The sequence below is a fragment of the Centruroides sculpturatus genome, unplaced genomic scaffold, assembly GCF_000671375.1.
Source record: "Centruroides sculpturatus isolate CEXI.00-Female unplaced genomic scaffold, Cexi_2.0 scaffold331, whole genome shotgun sequence".
NCBI lineage: Eukaryota > Metazoa > Arthropoda > Arachnida > Scorpiones > Buthidae > Centruroides > Centruroides sculpturatus.
In genome coordinates, this window is record NW_019384523.1 from 357,007 (window position 1) to 373,026 (window position 16,020).

Sequence of the window (16,020 nt, forward strand, 5' to 3'; positions counted from 1 at the left end):
AATAGACATTCAGATTTTTCCATACAAAGAATAGAAAATGGCACGTATATAAATCATGAATCGAGGTTAACTTAGAACTAGGAAAGTAAGCTATTTACAATGATGCTTTTGTCAGTGAATCGCGTTTCATCTGATCTGATATCGTAACCAGACTGGTCAAAAAACTCCAGAAATTTTTCGGTAGTTCGGATATGTCGGGACCGTCCCTCGCAACCCGCTCTTTCCCAGTTTGGCTTAGCCGAACCAATGATTGATATACAAAAAGTTTTCTTAGTGTCTACAGGGTGGAAAGAGAGTAAGAGGGAAGAAAAATCACATAGTTACAATATCGAGCACCTATTTGAGTTTTCCAAGTTTTTAAAAACTAGAAGAGTTTTAGAATGGTTTTAAAATGTATTCACTCATAAAAACAAGAGTTTTTATTAAACAATGAAGACTATACCAGTTACAGTCTGTTTTTAAAAATTATTTTTTAATTTTATTCAGGAGCTGATAGTTGACGACTTGAAGATAAAATACTAAAAATCTCCATTTAAAAAAGAGACCGACTATATACGTTTATTAATTAAAAAATACAATACACATACTGTAATACAATTACTTTCTTAAATAATAAGTAAGAAGAATTCTTTACTTAAAACGCCTATTAAAAACATCAGAAAGTTACATTTTAATCAAACTTTGCATACACTTTAGTTCTTGTTTTTTTATGTATCATTTTTATTTCAGTTTGATGTGCGTGTGTTTATAATTAACATTATTAAAAGTAAAAGCTTTAACATTTTAAAAGTGTATTTTTTGAATCCAGTGAAAACTATGTTTAATTTTGTGTATTTATTGCATATTTTAAGGTCTAGAATCCTCTATGATATAACATGACCGCCATCTTTGTTTTTCGGGATGTTAACGTCTGTTAAAACGGAATTAATTATATGTTGTTTTTATTATTTAGATACGAATATAAGTATAGAAATAAATTAATGTACAATACAACACTTTTAAGTGTACAATATAAACTCTTGAAATCTCTCTATACCTAAGAATTTCATTGGCTAAAATGTTTAAGATAAAAAAATGTTTTAATATTAAGATTTTAGTTCTTGAAGTATACACTTTCGGCGCTGCAGTTTTGATTTTAAATTCAATGTATTACTTGGTAGAAGACGAAGGTAGTATTGTATGTATTCTTCTGCAGTTGTCTTTCATAGCTGGAAGTTTTCAGGTAAATCTTCTGTTTTTGAATAGTAAAATATGTTTATAAATGATCTTTCATTGNTAATTAATATCATTTAAATGATACAAATGAATAGGTTTATAGAGAAAAGGTTTGCTATTATGGAATCTTCTAAGATTACATTTTACAAAGGAAAAAATATCTTTTTTACTTCTTTGTTAAATCGAATTTTTAATGAGGTTTTCAATGTATGAGTTATTGTAATGATATATTTCCTAATGCATTAATAATTTCATGTAATTCATAGTGTGTTGAATATTTGTTTTGATCTATAAAGAACAACACTTTGGTTTATATAATCCATTTGAATTTTGCAATATTGTACGCTGTATGAATAAGATCAGTTAGTAATGGTGAGATAAGGGAAAAAGTTCCGATCACAAATTATGCAAATAACAATATCACAAGAATTCGATTGATTTTATTTTAACTTCTTGTCCTTTAATTATTGTATGATTTAAATTATATAATTTAATAAATTAAGGAATTATCATACAGAAACATATTTTACAAGCTTCGGAATGTTCTTTTGCGATTACTCGATTTTTTTAAATTTAATTATATTGTGGAAATTTTACAGTATTGACTGTAAGTATAATAAAAAGAAAAAAAAATATTTTTAAAATTTATTTTAAATATTTTTTATCTTTATTTTAGCTGCAGTTGCGCCAAAAATTAAGCCGTTTTACTTCTCAAAATCTATACACGAAGGACAAAGGGAACAAGTAATATGTTCTGCTATAACTGGCGATCTTCCATTAACTTTTATGTGGAAAAAAGATGGAGTTGCTTTTGAAAATTTTCATGACATTACTCTAGTATCGAATGAATTATTTTCAGTCTTGGTTATTGTGTCGATAAAAGCAGAGAACGTTGGAAATTACACCTGTATTTTAAAAAACGCTTTTGGTACCGATACCTATACGGCATCCTTGGTTATGAAAGGTAATCAAAAATAGTTTGCCATATTTTAAAATATTATTTATAAAATATACGAAGTATTTTTTATACAAAGAAAGATAAACTATATTCAATTTATTGAAAATTTTTATGTGCAAACTTATTTTAATTATTAATCATATTAAACTGATTGAAATGAATATATATTCATTTCAATCAGTAAACTGTAAATCAGTAAATGAATATATATTCATTTCAATCAGTTTAACGTGATTAATAATTAAAATTTATTCTAACAAATATATTTTATTATTCATGTCATTGAATCAATGGTCATCAATGATATTCGCATTAGAATATGANAAAATTTAATTATAGGTGTAAGTGTGTTGTGAGAAAAAAAACACTGGTTTAAAAAAGACTGGTCAAAAACGATGGACATGAAATCATGCTCGTTTGACATCAGCCTTAATAATTAAATTAATTAATGAATTAATAAAAATTATTTATAATGAAATTTAAATATTATATGGAAAATTCTTTTGCATTTGTATTTGTTAACAACTTAATGTTACTAAATACCAATACAAAAGAATTTTTGAAAATGAATACTGCAACCAATATCGACTTTTTGCCGCTGTATATCAACTCAAGTACTGTACTACAGGCCTATATTCTTTAATTTATTTAAGGCCGTAGAAAAAATGATAAAATCTTCACAGTTCAGGATTCAGTCATGAGCATTGTTCTTATCAGGAACAAGCGGTAATAGACATTCAGATTTTTCCATACAAAGAATAGAAAATGGCACGTATATAAATCATGAATCGAGGTTAACTTAGAACTAGGAAAGTAAGCTATTTACAATGATGCTTTTGTCAGTGAATCGCGTTTCATCTGATCTGATATCGTAACCAGACTGGTCAAAAAACTCCAGAAATTTTTCGGTAGTTCGGATATGTCGGGACCGTCCCTCGCAACCCGCTCTTTCCCAGTTTGGCTTAGCCGAACCAATGATTGATATACAAAAAGTTTTCTTAGTGTCTACAGGGTGGAAAGAGAGTAAGAGGGAAGAAAAATCACATAGTTACAATATCGAGCACCTATTTGAGTTTTCCAAGTTTTTAAAAACTAGAAGAGTTTTAGAATGGTTTTAAAATGTATTCACTCATAAAAACAAGAGTTTTTATTAAACAATGAAGACTATACCAGTTACAGTCTGTTTTTAAAAATTATTTTTTAATTTTATTCAGGAGCTGATAGTTGACGACTTGAAGATAAAATACTAAAAATCTCCATTTAAAAAAGAGACCGACTATATACGTTTATTAATTAAAAAATACAATACACATACTGTAATACAATTACTTTCTTAAATAATAAGTAAGAAGAATTCTTTACTTAAAACGCCTATTAAAAACATCAGAAAGTTACATTTTAATCAAACTTTGCATACACTTTAGTTCTTGTTTTTTTATGTATCATTTTTATTTCAGTTTGATGTGCGTGTGTTTATAATTAACATTATTAAAAGTAAAAGCTTTAACATTTTAAAAGTGTATTTTTTGAATCCAGTGAAAACTATGTTTAATTTTGTGTATTTATTGCATATTTTAAGGTCTAGAATCCTCTATGATATAACATGACCGCCATCTTTGTTTTTCGAGATGTTAACGTCTGTTAAAACGGAATTAATTATATGTTGTTTTTATTATTTAGATACGAATATAAGTATAGAAATAAATTAATGTACAATACAACACTTTTAAGTGTACAATATAAACTCTTGAAATCTCTCTATACCTAAGAATTTCATTGGCTAAAATGTTTAAGATAAAAAAATGTTTTAATATTAAGATTTTAGTTCTTGAAGTATACACTTTCGGCGCTGCAGTTTTGATTTTAAATTCAATGTATTACTTGGTAGAAGACGAAGGTAGTATTGTATGTATTCTTCTGCAGTTGTCTTTCATAGCTGGAAGTTTTCAGGTAAATCTTCTGTTTTTGAATAGTAAAATATGTTTATAAATGATCTTTCATTGAAATTTCGATTTAAAAACTTGATTTGAATAGATATTTATAAACATCAGAATGTATTCTTTCTTTTTTTGAAGAACGTTCAAGTATTTTGAAAAGTTATCACCAGAGGTCCTCTTCGGAATGTTCTTTTGCGATTACTCGATTTTTTTAAATTTAATTATATTGTGGAAATTTTACAGTATTGACTGTAAGTATAATAAAAAGAAAAAAAAATATTTTTAAAATTTATTTTAAATATTTTTTATCTTTATTTTAGCTGCAGTTGCGCCAAAAATTAAGCCGTTTTACTTTTCGAAATCTGTACACGAAGGACAAAGGGAACAAGTAATATGTTCTGCTATAACTGGCGATCTTCCATTAACTTTTATGTGGAAAAAAGATGGAGTTGCTTTTGAAAATTTTCATGACATTACTCTAGTATCGAATGAATTATTTTCAGTCTTGGTTATTGTGTCGATAAAAGCAGAGAACGTTGGAAATTACACCTGTATTTTAAAAAACGCTTTTGGTACCGATACCTATACGGCATCCTTGGTTATGAAAGGTAATCAAAAATAGTTTGCCATATTTTAAAATATTATTTATAAAATATACGAAGTATTTTTTATACAAAGAAAGATAAACTATATTCAATTTATTGAAAATTTTTATGTGCAAACTTATTTTAATTATTAATCATATTAAACTGATTGAAATGAATATATATTCATTTCAATCAGTAAACTGTAAATCAGTAAATGAATATATATTCATTTCAATCAGTTTAACGTGATTAATAATTAAAATTTATTCTAACAAATATATTTTATTATTCATGTCATTGAATCAATGGTCATCAATGATATTCGCATTAGAATATGACAACGACGAAAGAATATAGTATGGTTCATGTAATATATTATAAATTGTATAATAATCAAACGATACATCCGGATTCTTATCGGGCTATAATAAAATCCGACAAGAATTCGACTATATTGTTTAATTATTAATATATATTGAGTATGGTTTTATATTATTAATTAATATCATTTAAATGATACAAATGAATAGGTTTATAGAGAAAAGGTTTGCTATTATGGAATCTTCTAAGATTACATTTTACAAAGGAAAAAATATCTTTTTTACTTCTTTGTTAAATCGAATTTTTAATGAGGTTTTCAATGTATGAGTTATTGTAATGATATATTTCCTAATGCATTAATAATTTCATGTAATTCATAGTGTGTTGAATATTTGTTTTGATCTATAAAGAACAACACTTTGGTTTATATAATCCATTTGAATTTTGCAATATTGTACGCTGTATGAATAAGATCAGTTAGTAATGGTGAGATAAGGGAAAAAGTTCCGATCAAATTATGCAAATAACAATATCACAAGAATTCGATTGATTTTATTTTAACTTCTTGTCCTTTAATTATTGTATGATTTAAATTATATAATTTAATAAATTAAGGAATTATCATACAGAAACATATTTTACAAGATGAACGAAATAAGTTCAACTTAATTTGTCCATCTTGTAAAATATCTTTTTGTACGATAAGTTCTTAATTTATCAAATTATATAATTTAAGAAATACACGAATTAGGATTTCTCTCGAACTCTGGGTGTCCATCAGTGGTCGAATGGATAAAACCTCGAACTACTGGTAGTTGGTCCCAGTTCTCGGTTGACAAACTCCCACGTGGAATTTTCCGGGTTTTACTCACGTACTTAAACTTAAATACGGGCCAGTTTATCATAGAAAGGCCTCTCGACGGGCACTTTATCGAATTAAGCTCAAGCCTATCTAACTCGGATCCATTACGGTGACTATTCAATCGACAAACCGCAAAATAAGATAGAGGTTAGCGAAAATATTAACTTAAAATGTTATATAGTTGTCCCTCTATAGTCCGACGTTTTTTAATCCGACATGCTCAGTAGTCCGACGCACCTCCCGTCAAGGTACCCGTCCCCGTTACGTGTCTGCTTGCACAGAAGCATGTCGCGATGTGAATCTCCCCATCCAATTTTTACACGATGACACACATTTCGTGTGTTTTATGTGAGCAGTTCTGTTCGAACAGTTGGAGTAGAGAATATTGTAAGTTACTGCTAGCAAAACAATGCGAAATATGTAATTATTTTCGGTAATCCGGACACTTTTGGTAATCTGACACACCTTTGGTCCCATACCTGTCGGATTATCAAGGGGCAACTGTACTTGTAATTATTACTTTTTTCTTTTTCTTTTTCTCGTTTATGAAAATGCTTGTTTCATCATATATTAAACGAAGTCCTAAAAGTGATTTTATCTAAATTTATATGAAGTGATATAAATCCCAATATTTATTTCATATAATTTCGAAAATGGTCGCTAGTGGCGTTCCAGTAATAAAGCTTTCATTGTTAAAGAATTAAAACTGCATTTTGAAATACTACAAACAATTTACAGCATATTTTAGGCAAGAGTTTAGATATTGCCGTATAAACAAGATAAGATTTACATGCAGACTTTTATTGTTGTAAATGGAAATGTATAACGTTATTTTATATGTTCAGAGTTTATTTTCTATTATGACTATGCATTTGCCTTTGTGAAAGGAACCAACGAAGATGATTATTAGAATGATTAATTTTTTATCGTTGATCATTTTTTGGAGTTTTGCCGAAGGTAAGATATAAACATTATTTTTATAATGAATAATTTGATTTATTTAAATATTACATAAGTTTATGTCTATATTAACGTATTTATACGTGTATCTACAGGTTCAACAATTCCGAAAATTAAACCTTTTCATTTTATGAGTACAGTGCAAGAAGGAGAAAGACAACAAGTAATGTGTTCTGTTGTTGCTGGTGATCCACCTTTCACATTTACTTGGAAGAAAGATGGTGCAGAAATTTCAAAATCGATAAAAATAAAAATGGATGAGTTATATTCCGTTCTAATTATCCCATTTGTGCGTTCAGAAGATATAGGAAATTATTCCTGTATCGTTCAGAATGAAGCAGGAATTGATCAGTACACAGCTGCATTATATATGAAAGGTGAGAATTTTAAGAGTTAATCTGTTGACTACGTAAAGATAATATGAAAACGATTTAATAAACTCGATCACTGTTGCATATAATTAATCATTTTAAATAAATATGCATTTAAACTGTAATCCACATTTCAGAATGAATATGAAACCGAAATATAAAATAACAATACTAGATGATTTAATTAAAATATAGATTTTGTTCACAAAATCCTCTAATATTGAAAACTCCGCTAATATTCAATCGAAAATAAAGCTGAAATACAGATATCTTGTATATTTTGTATAGGTTAAGTGTGAAATAACAACAAAATTTCATAAAGTGATTATTAAATGTGCCATGGAACGCGATCGTATTTCGTAAATTGATATATATATATATATATATATACATACACATATACATATACGNAATAATTATAGTAAATATATTCTATATTTCTACAATAAATCAGTAATATCACAATTTTGATTCAGCAGAGAAAGATTCTCCTCGTAAGTAAAATATTAAGATTTGACATCAATAACTTTGTATCGTTTTCTTTGGATAAGAGTTTCAAATTTGGTGATGTTTTATCAATAAATCCTTGTAATATGTTTAAATTGGATTAATTTTATAATTTTATACTAAAAAATTGAATACAACACAAACGCAAGAAATAACACAATGTCTGAAATAAACTTTTTATAATAATTAAGTTTACGTGAAATTTTCGTAATTTCTGTTTATATGGAATATATTGCTTGTTTATTGATTAGCATTTTGTTATTGTAAACAATACATAAATTTCTAATACATAGACTAGTAACATATTTAAATTTTAGTTCGTTCAAATTCTACATTTAGAGTTTACATTTTAAGATTAATTTATGTCATTGTTCTATGTTAATATATTCAAGAGGAAGAAAGATGATAAAACTTTTTGAATAATGACTAATTTCATGTAAAAGTAAATAATGAATTTTATTCCGTAATAATTCCTTCAATAAACCCGATACATTTCGATAATTATACAGATATTACAGTACATTTTGTGAATTTTCTATTTATTCGAAAGCATCGATTTTAAAAATATTTTTACAATATTTTTCCAGACAGTTATTAAAGAAAAAGTCTATAATTATTACCAGCTATAGATAATGGATTTATCCATTTATAATAATAAACACATTTAAAGTTTCAAATTGTGCGTTACATTTTGCGCTATACAAATACCAAAGTTATCTGATCTTTTGTGTAAAAGTTATTTTTAAAATTTGTATTTATTTAACATATGGATTCTTGAATTTTATTTAAGGTAATGTTTTGGAAATCAAATTATGAATATTTCTCACTATATTCTGTTCGGAAATAAAAATATTTTCTTAATGTCAGTTTATATAGCAGTCGCTAGTGGCGTTCCTGTTAGCTATACCCGAAAGTCTTTGCTGTTGGAAGATTTTAAAACCATCACATATTTTGATTTGTATTCTTGATAATTCGTCCATTTTGGTAAGGATTTCTAAACACATAACTTCAAGTAATTATAAATAGATCTTTTGAAATCCTATGTGAAGTATGCAGATTCTTATTTTATATCATTACAATGTCCATTATTCTTTGTACTGAATGCTTTACAATACTCCAATAGTTCTCGAATGAGTTTCGAGAGGTCGCCACCGAAATGTTTTTACGGATGATAAATTTAGTGGTCTGTTTTCTTCACATTTGGAATTTGAAAATAGTGAAAGGTAAATAGATACTTCTTTTTAATAGTTATATTTCTACATAATTTAATTTGCTTAAAAAGTAAGTGAATGTTTATGTTTTATGACTTTTAGGTAATAGTATTCCAAAAATCATGCCTTTTCAATTTTTGTCAACTGTTCAAGAAGGACACAGGCAACAGATAATATGTTCTATAGTTGCGGGAGATCCACCTTTTGTTTTTACATGGAGAAAAGATGGAAAAGAACTTTCTAAGTATATAGAAATTAAAACTGATGATTTATATTCGTTATTAATTATTCCTTCTGTTCGAACGGAGGATATTGGAAATTATACATGTCTTGCAAACAATGCTATAGGAACCGATAGTTATACTGCTGCACTTAAAATGAAAGGTATATAAATTATTTTATTAGAAATATAAGCAGCTCTATGTTTACGATAGACATTACGATAGTTTTTATGAGTTTAATAAATTTTATGGTTATTTATATAAATCCATTATTTCTTAATTCACTGAATTTACTGATGAGATTTTATATTGGAATTACAGAATTTTACTAATGAAAAAGTGATTGTTTTGCATCTTATCTATCCAGCTTCATATTTTAAAAATTTTGTTAATTTTTATTTATTAATAGTAGTTTTTACAATTGTTATCGCTTCGTATATATATTAATTAAGAGTGGTTATTTCATAGCACATTGAATATATGGATATTATATTGCTACATAAAAGCAGAAATATTTCTCAATAAATAATAAACATTGATGATAATTATGCCATACTGTAAAAGCATATGCATGCAGATTCGAATTTTCAGAATTTATCACAATTTATAAAAAAGTGAAATAATGAATAATAGTACAATTTCATCCAAAGTAAAGCATTTGCATATATATTTATTAGTGAAAATAATTTCATATTTATTTAAAGTTGTATGAAATTATTTTTCAGCTATTGTGTTCATTTTCACTTAAGATATCTTTTAAAAATTTCGAATTAAATTAGAATTAGTTCCAAAATAAACCACTAGTGGCGTAACAGCTTTGATATGATCCAAAAACATTACACTACATAAAATTAAACGGGTAAGCGAGTAGTGGAGGAATTTCAGGTAGGCTATGTTTCATACCTACAATCATTTATGTGAATATGATATTCAGAAAGATGTATAAACTTTAATTACATAAGAATGTTTAGTGATTTTGTAATTGTGAATTGCATGTTCTGTTCTGCTTATTGTTAATAGTTATTCTTGACTTGTTTCCGTTAGAAAAACCAGAGGGCGTCTTCGAAAATGTACGTTTTCGGCACATTCATTTATCTGCTTTTAAATGTTTCGTGGTTATTTTTTCAGATTGTAAATAGTAAGTTCTGCATTATTATAAAAGAATCGAGATTAGGATGATTTTATTTTTAGTGAAAGTGACTTATCACATAATATTTTCTAGGCGAAGTAGTTTCTCCTGAAATAAAACCATTTTATTTTTCAACATCTATACAAGAAGGGAAAAGACAGCAAATCACGTGTTCCATCGAAGCTGGTGATCCACCGTTACATTTTATTTGGAAAAAAGATGGTAGCGATGTTTCTAGAGAAACATTAATCAAATACGATGACCTTTATTCAATATTAATTATACCTTCGGTTCAGTCGAAAGATATTGGAAATTACACTTGCATTGTGAAGAATGCAGCAGGATCCGATTCCTATACAGCTTCTTTGATTATGAAAGGTAAACATCATTTGATAAATTAGAATATTTTGTGTTATTTCACAATTTTTTACGCTTATTTGAAGTATACTTTGCAATCACTTTTAATTGAAAACACTTTTGCGAATGATACCAAACAAGGTAATTTAAAAATATGAAATAAAAGAGGTGTTTTAAACAACCAGATAATAGAATAAAATTTTATAGATGTATCTTTAATAATGAACATTAAAATTTTTTTAAATATTCAATTTTCGATTAGTAAATTATATTATTATTTAAAATGCAAAATATTTTAAAAATACCGATATTACAATTGTAATTAAATAGTTCTAAGAATATGGAAACATCATTTTCATAATTCTTTATATGATAAATTTATTTTTATCGTTGAAAGTGACAAATATTTTAAGGTTTAGTTTTAATGGTTTGCTTTTATTATTTAATATTAAAACATTTAGTTCTAAAATATACCAATGTGGTGCTGCAGTGTTTTATATCCCGAAAGCCTTTACAGTTTGCAAGTGGATGATCTTGTATTGTTACATGTTAAAATTGTGTTTATTTCTGTATAGTTTTATTGAGTGACTAGTATTCAATAATAACATGGAAATATCGCTTTAAGATGTGTTCTTTTCAATCATACTAAATACTAAAAAAATTTAGGAAAGATCGTATGGATGATACCAAGATAATGTGTCAATTTTTTTATATATTTTACTTCACGATTCTTTTCATTGGATATAGCACTGTAAATGGTAAGTTGTTGGTTATAAATTTGATTTATCATTTTAATGTTTTAAACTTTCAGATATGATTAACAAATAATATATTAATTATAGGACAAAATGCTCCAAAAATTATGCCATTTTATTTTTTATCAAATATTCAAGAAGGACAAAAGCAACATGTAATGTGTTCGGTAGTAGATGGTGATCCACCTTTATCTTATCATTGGATGAAAGATGGTATCGATATTTCTAAAATTTCAAGTATCAAAATTGAATTGTCCGCTGACTCCTATTCGACTTTGCTTATACCTTCCGTGAAATCAGAACATATAGGAAATTATACTTGTATTGTCAAAAATTCTTTAGGTTCTGACAGTTACACTGCTTCTTTGGTTATGAAAGGTATGGATTTTAACATAACAATAAAATTATATATTTAAAATATAAGTTTTTATTTTGTTAAAATAGCGCGATATTTTAATCGCTATATTGTGTACGGATGGCATTTCGCCGAAAATTTTTCTAATAAATTTATCGCGGTTTTTAAGAGNTTATAAACATTTCCTTGTAGATAATTTTGATTCTGAAGTTCAAAATTCGACTACAGATGTCGCTATGAAAAAATTCGACAAGTTAACTATAATAATTTATACTTTTGTTTTTATAGTTAATGGTTAGTAGAGGTGTAAGTATTTTATTTTAGAAATTATTTTATCCTCCTATTTATTAAAATTTAAAATATTCTTCAGCGGTAGTTATACCGAAAATTAAGCCATTTTATTTTACATCATCGGTTGAAGAAGGCCAGAGAGAACCTAGTTTTTGTATTAATGAAGTTACATATTGGCAAAGGTATCAATTTTACTTTATATAAAATTTAATTTAAATTTTTTAGTTAATTATGTCATAACACTTTTTATGCCTATTTAATAAATTCTTGCTCTGCCCTTTAGGTGTTACTGCACCACAAATTAAACCATTTTATTTTTCAACAACCATTCAAGAAGGGCAAAGAGAACAAATAATGTGCTCAGTTGTCGCTGGTGAATCACCTTTACAATTCAATTGGAAAAAAGATGGCATTGACATTGATAAATTTATAAATATTAAAGTCGAAGTGTCACCCAATTTCTATTCTGCCTTAATAATTCCTTCTGTAAAATCTGAAAATATTGGGAATTATACTTGTACAGTGAAGAATGCCATTGGATCTGATAGCCATACTGCCTCTCTCGTGATGAAAGGTAAAAATATCACATATAAATAAATTGTGTATTATCTTTGGTTTTTTGAAGTGATATTTATACAATATCCATTTGAGTCTTGTTTCACGAAACGTTTGTTGAATTGTGGCGCTTTCATACTTTATCACTTGCCGTTTAATTTCTATACGCTCTTATTATATAAAAAATAACCTAAGATTTTGATTCCATAATAAACCGTTATTGGCGCTGCAGTTTTCGTCTAGTCGACATTCTTTTCATCTTAAAATCAGAAGTGTGTTCTTCCAATCAGTTTTTCAGATCAGGTGAAAAGAGTAACTATTGAAATCTACGTGTAAAATCAAAGTGAGTTGTATATACTTAATAATATGTACGTTTATCAGTTTTATTAGATATAGTTTTAATCATCAAATTAATTTTACAGTATATAGTTTGTTCAGTGCTCTGATGATATACTTTCGGAAACACCCGACAGAGGTCAGTAGTAATTTGCTACTGATCCGCACAATTCTTTATTTAATGCATATTTTGTGGACTTCAAAAGTTGCTTTTGGTGGGCACATTAAATTTAAAATTGTTTATTGTAAACATATTTTTTAAAAGTATTTATAAATGAAATGAAATTTTTTCAGGCGCGGTTTCTCCTCAAATAAAACCGTTTTATTTCTCAGCAAATGTCGAAGAAAATCAGAGGGAACAAGTTATTTGTTCTGTTGTAGCTGGAGAACCGCCTTTCTCTTTTAATTGGATGAAAGATGGGATAAATGTGAATAAATTTTTAGATATAAAGATAGAAATACCGAATGATTTTTATTCGGTTTTAATTCTCCCTTCAGTAAAAACAGAGAATATTGGAAATTATACTTGTATTGTATCAAATTCTGCTGGATCCGATTCCTATACCGCATCGCTGATAATGAAAGGTAAACGTTGAATTTTATATTACCGAAAAATAATGCAGAGTATTATTATTAGTTTTACATTTGTAGATTAGCTCTAACTTTGGATATTATAAAGCGAAACAGCAAGTGAACTTTCATATTTTATTTACTATTATAATATTTTTTTTCTATATACAAACATACTTTAACCGTTTTCATGCATTTGTGAGATTTTGAAAATGAAGCTTATTCCATTTTCAAAATCTGACAAAAGTGTGAAAGCTGAATGTATCACTGTATACGAGTATATTGCACGTTTACTAATTATTATATTTGTTATATGTTATAAATTTATCTCAGAAATTTATAGATATGATTTCGATTTTATATAAATTCTGACGGATATTTTAGAAATTATTTGTACGTTTGCAGTTTTTCTGTACAAAATATCGATATAAATATGCATTTTGATCTGTTACTTTATATAATCCTATAAAATCGTCACGAAAAGAATAAAAACGGCAGCACCGGGAAACGATGAAACGTTACCAAATGTTTGTTACGAACAGTCTGTATAGGGAATAAAGGGCAAAGCCACCTCTAGTTTTATATAAAATAAACAGTATTTCATGAAATGTTCTCAATATAATCATTTCCCTACTGTAATTTCTAATGTATGTTTAATTCGCTTTTTAAAAATTCATTTCTATTATTACAAATTCAGTTACATTTAGTTCTGAAATATGTCGCTAGTGGTGTTTCAGTCTTCATTCTGTAGAAATCATTTTGAGTAGGACATCTTACATTGTCACTCTGAAGAATTGATTTAATTTCAGGTAAGATTCAACTTTTCAGTATAATTCGCGACATATTTTGATTCATCATTTCATGTTTCAATGTTGTGTTTTGTTTTAATGAACTAATTTAGGTTATAAACATTTCCTTGTAGATAATTTTGATTCTGAAGTTCAAAATTCGACTACAGATGTCGCTATGAAAAAATTCGACAAGTTAACTATAATAATTTATACTTTTGTTTTTATAGTTAATGGTTAGTAGAGGTGTAAGTATTTTATTTTAGAAATTATTTTATCCTCCTATTTATTAAAATTTAAAATATTCTTCAGCGGTAGTTATACCGAAAATTAAGCCATTTTATTTTACATCATCGGTTGAAGAAGGCCAGAGAGAACAGATCATATGTTCTGCTATATCAGGCGATCCACCGCTAACGTTTTCATGGACGAAAGATGGGGTTGATGTTAACAAAATATCAGATATAAGAGTGGAATCTCCAAGCAATTTTTATTCTGTGTTAGTTATATTATCAGTCAAACCGAAAAACATTGGAAATTACACTTGTACAGTTACAAATTCTGCTGGATCCGATAGCTTTTCAGCTGCTCTTGTAATGAAAGGTAAAGAAAAGAATCCAAATTTATTATTATTATATATGTTTTAAGACATTTTATAAAATAAATTGAATTAAATCTCACATTTTTATGCGTTTTTAGTTTAAAAGTATTTCATTTAAATAAACAAACAAAAGTATTAAACAATAGTAATAAAATTCGCCACTATAGCGCTTCAGCTGTAATTTACCCAAAATTCATTGCGGTATGAATGAACAAACCTCTTCGTATGTTTTAATAACATTTTAAATCGTGATTTTACAGAGATATTAGTTATTTTAGAAGAATTTTCTATTCCTCTTCGAAGGTATTGTGCTTTTATGGTGTATATTTTAGTCTTACAGTGTGTTATATCAAAAAATTTCCTTTGTTATAATGAATAGCCATTATATTTCATTGAATATTCACTGGAGGTCGTCGGAGAGATGATAATTGTTCGCAAACTGTTTTCAGTTATATTTATTTCTTTATTGGAAATACTCTCAGTGACTTGTGAGTAATTCGACGATTTAAAAAATTTAATATTTTCAATAACATGCCACAATTTCATAAATTTTGTTCTTATAGGTATACATGCTCCACAAATTAAACCGTTTTATTTCTCTACAACATTACAAGAAAATCAAAGAGAACAAATTACATGTTCTGCTATTGCTGGCGATCCACCATTGTCTTTCTCGTGGACAAAAGATGGAATTAATATTGATAAATTTTCCGATATCATCATTGAATCGCCTAAAAATTTTTATTCAGTTCTCGTGATTCTTTCAATTCAAACAAACCATATCGGAAATTATACCTGTATTGTCAAAAATTCTATGGGTTCTGATAGTTTTACAGCAGCTTTGGTATTAAAAGGTATGAATTTTATATATGTCAGATTATGTTTTACATGACATGTCACTCTGCCCTGTATTTCACTGCCCTTATTTTAATATTTATTATTATTTATATATATAATATAATCGATATTAGTATATATAGTATTTATTATATTTCTTCTGATTTTTGAAATACGTAAAATTAGCACACTTAATTCTCATTGCAGACGCTAGTAGCGCTTCAGTTTTCATTTACTAAAATGCCATTGAAGTTTATGAAAGAATTGTAAAAATTGGTTTTACTTCTTAAGCTAAA

The 16,020-nt window shown here is 27.2% G+C and overlaps 5 protein-coding genes across 6 annotated transcripts in view; all 5 read left to right on the plus strand.

The window, feature by feature from the left end:
- Window positions 1-1,754: 1,754 nt before the first annotated feature.
- LOC111622804 (Down syndrome cell adhesion molecule-like protein Dscam2) lies at window positions 1,755-2,251 on the plus strand. Its single transcript, XM_023365222.1, has 2 exons — window positions 1,755-1,822; window positions 1,892-2,251. Exons 1-2 carry the CDS (start codon window positions 1,756-1,758, stop codon window positions 2,191-2,193), a joined length of 369 nt encoding a protein of 122 aa, XP_023220990.1. The 5' UTR covers window position 1,755; the 3' UTR covers window positions 2,194-2,251.
- Window positions 2,252-3,998: 1,747 nt separating this feature from the next.
- LOC111622801 (leucine-rich repeats and immunoglobulin-like domains protein 3) lies at window positions 3,999-9,080 on the plus strand. 2 transcript variants are annotated; one of them, XM_023365218.1, is made up of 7 exons: window positions 3,999-4,123; window positions 4,249-4,361; window positions 4,431-4,718; window positions 6,936-7,217; window positions 8,586-8,702; window positions 8,842-8,941; window positions 9,032-9,046. In XM_023365218.1, the coding sequence occupies exons 2-5, from the start codon at window positions 4,295-4,297 to the stop codon at window positions 8,684-8,686; spliced, it is 738 nt and encodes a 245-aa protein (XP_023220986.1). In that variant the 5' UTR covers window positions 3,999-4,123; window positions 4,249-4,294; the 3' UTR covers window positions 8,687-8,702; window positions 8,842-8,941; window positions 9,032-9,046. The 2 variants fall into 2 exon arrangements, with proteins under 2 accessions (XP_023220986.1, XP_023220985.1); XM_023365217.1 differs by having other exon boundaries at window positions 8,586-8,941; window positions 9,032-9,080.
- On the plus strand, window positions 8,887-9,321 carry LOC111622791 (neuronal growth regulator 1-like). The gene is made up of 2 exons (XM_023365211.1): window positions 8,887-8,941; window positions 9,032-9,321. Exons 1-2 carry the CDS (start codon window positions 8,887-8,889, stop codon window positions 9,319-9,321), a joined length of 345 nt encoding a protein of 114 aa, XP_023220979.1.
- A 365-nt stretch (window positions 9,322-9,686) lies between these two features.
- LOC111622803 (Down syndrome cell adhesion molecule-like protein Dscam2) lies at window positions 9,687-11,291 on the plus strand. Its single transcript, XM_023365221.1, has 3 exons — window positions 9,687-10,288; window positions 10,373-10,657; window positions 11,098-11,291. Exons 1-3 carry the CDS (start codon window positions 10,219-10,221, stop codon window positions 11,166-11,168), a joined length of 426 nt encoding a protein of 141 aa, XP_023220989.1. The 5' UTR covers window positions 9,687-10,218; the 3' UTR covers window positions 11,169-11,291.
- A 1,351-nt stretch (window positions 11,292-12,642) lies between these two features.
- Window positions 12,643-16,020, plus strand: part of LOC111622792 (titin-like) — a 77,600-nt gene continuing 74,222 nt past the window's right edge. Inside the window, exons 1-7 of the mRNA XM_023365212.1 lie at window positions 12,643-13,143; window positions 13,223-13,513; window positions 14,421-14,522; window positions 14,599-14,889; window positions 15,148-15,206; window positions 15,267-15,375; window positions 15,451-15,741. Coding sequence (XP_023220980.1) covers window positions 13,038-13,143; window positions 13,223-13,513; window positions 14,421-14,522; window positions 14,599-14,889; window positions 15,148-15,206; window positions 15,267-15,375; window positions 15,451-15,741 — 1,249 coding nt within the window. The 5' untranslated portion in view covers window positions 12,643-13,037. The remainder of the gene's footprint in view (window positions 13,144-13,222; window positions 13,514-14,420; window positions 14,523-14,598; window positions 14,890-15,147; window positions 15,207-15,266; window positions 15,376-15,450; window positions 15,742-16,020) is intronic.

Bases quoted from the DNA above. Each gene is read 5' to 3' on its own strand.
- LOC111622804 (XM_023365222.1), top strand. From the start codon at position 1,756: ATGTTCTTTTGCGATTACTCGATTTTTTTAAATTTAATTATATTGTGG. The intron at 1,823-1,891 runs GTAAGTATAATA...TCTTTATTTTAG, and splicing joins GAAATTTTACAGTATTGACT to CTGCAGTTGCGCCAAAAATT.
- LOC111622801 (XM_023365217.1), top strand. From the start codon at position 4,295: ATGTTCTTTTGCGATTACTCGATTTTTTTAAATTTAATTATATTGTGG. The intron at 4,719-6,935 runs GTAATCAAAAAT...GTGTATCTACAG, and splicing joins GGCATCCTTGGTTATGAAAG to GTTCAACAATTCCGAAAATT. The intron at 7,218-8,585 runs GTGAGAATTTTA...TCTTAATGTCAG, and splicing joins AGCTGCATTATATATGAAAG to TTTATATAGCAGTCGCTAGT.
- LOC111622791 (XM_023365211.1), top strand. From the start codon at position 8,887: ATGATAAATTTAGTGGTCTGTTTTCTTCACATTTGGAATTTGAAAATA. The intron at 8,942-9,031 runs GTAAATAGATAC...TATGACTTTTAG, and splicing joins GAATTTGAAAATAGTGAAAG to GTAATAGTATTCCAAAAATC.
- LOC111622803 (XM_023365221.1), top strand. From the start codon at position 10,219: ATGTACGTTTTCGGCACATTCATTTATCTGCTTTTAAATGTTTCGTGG. The intron at 10,289-10,372 runs GTAAGTTCTGCA...AATATTTTCTAG, and splicing joins ATTTTTTCAGATTGTAAATA to GCGAAGTAGTTTCTCCTGAA. The intron at 10,658-11,097 runs GTAAACATCATT...TAAAACATTTAG, and splicing joins AGCTTCTTTGATTATGAAAG to TTCTAAAATATACCAATGTG.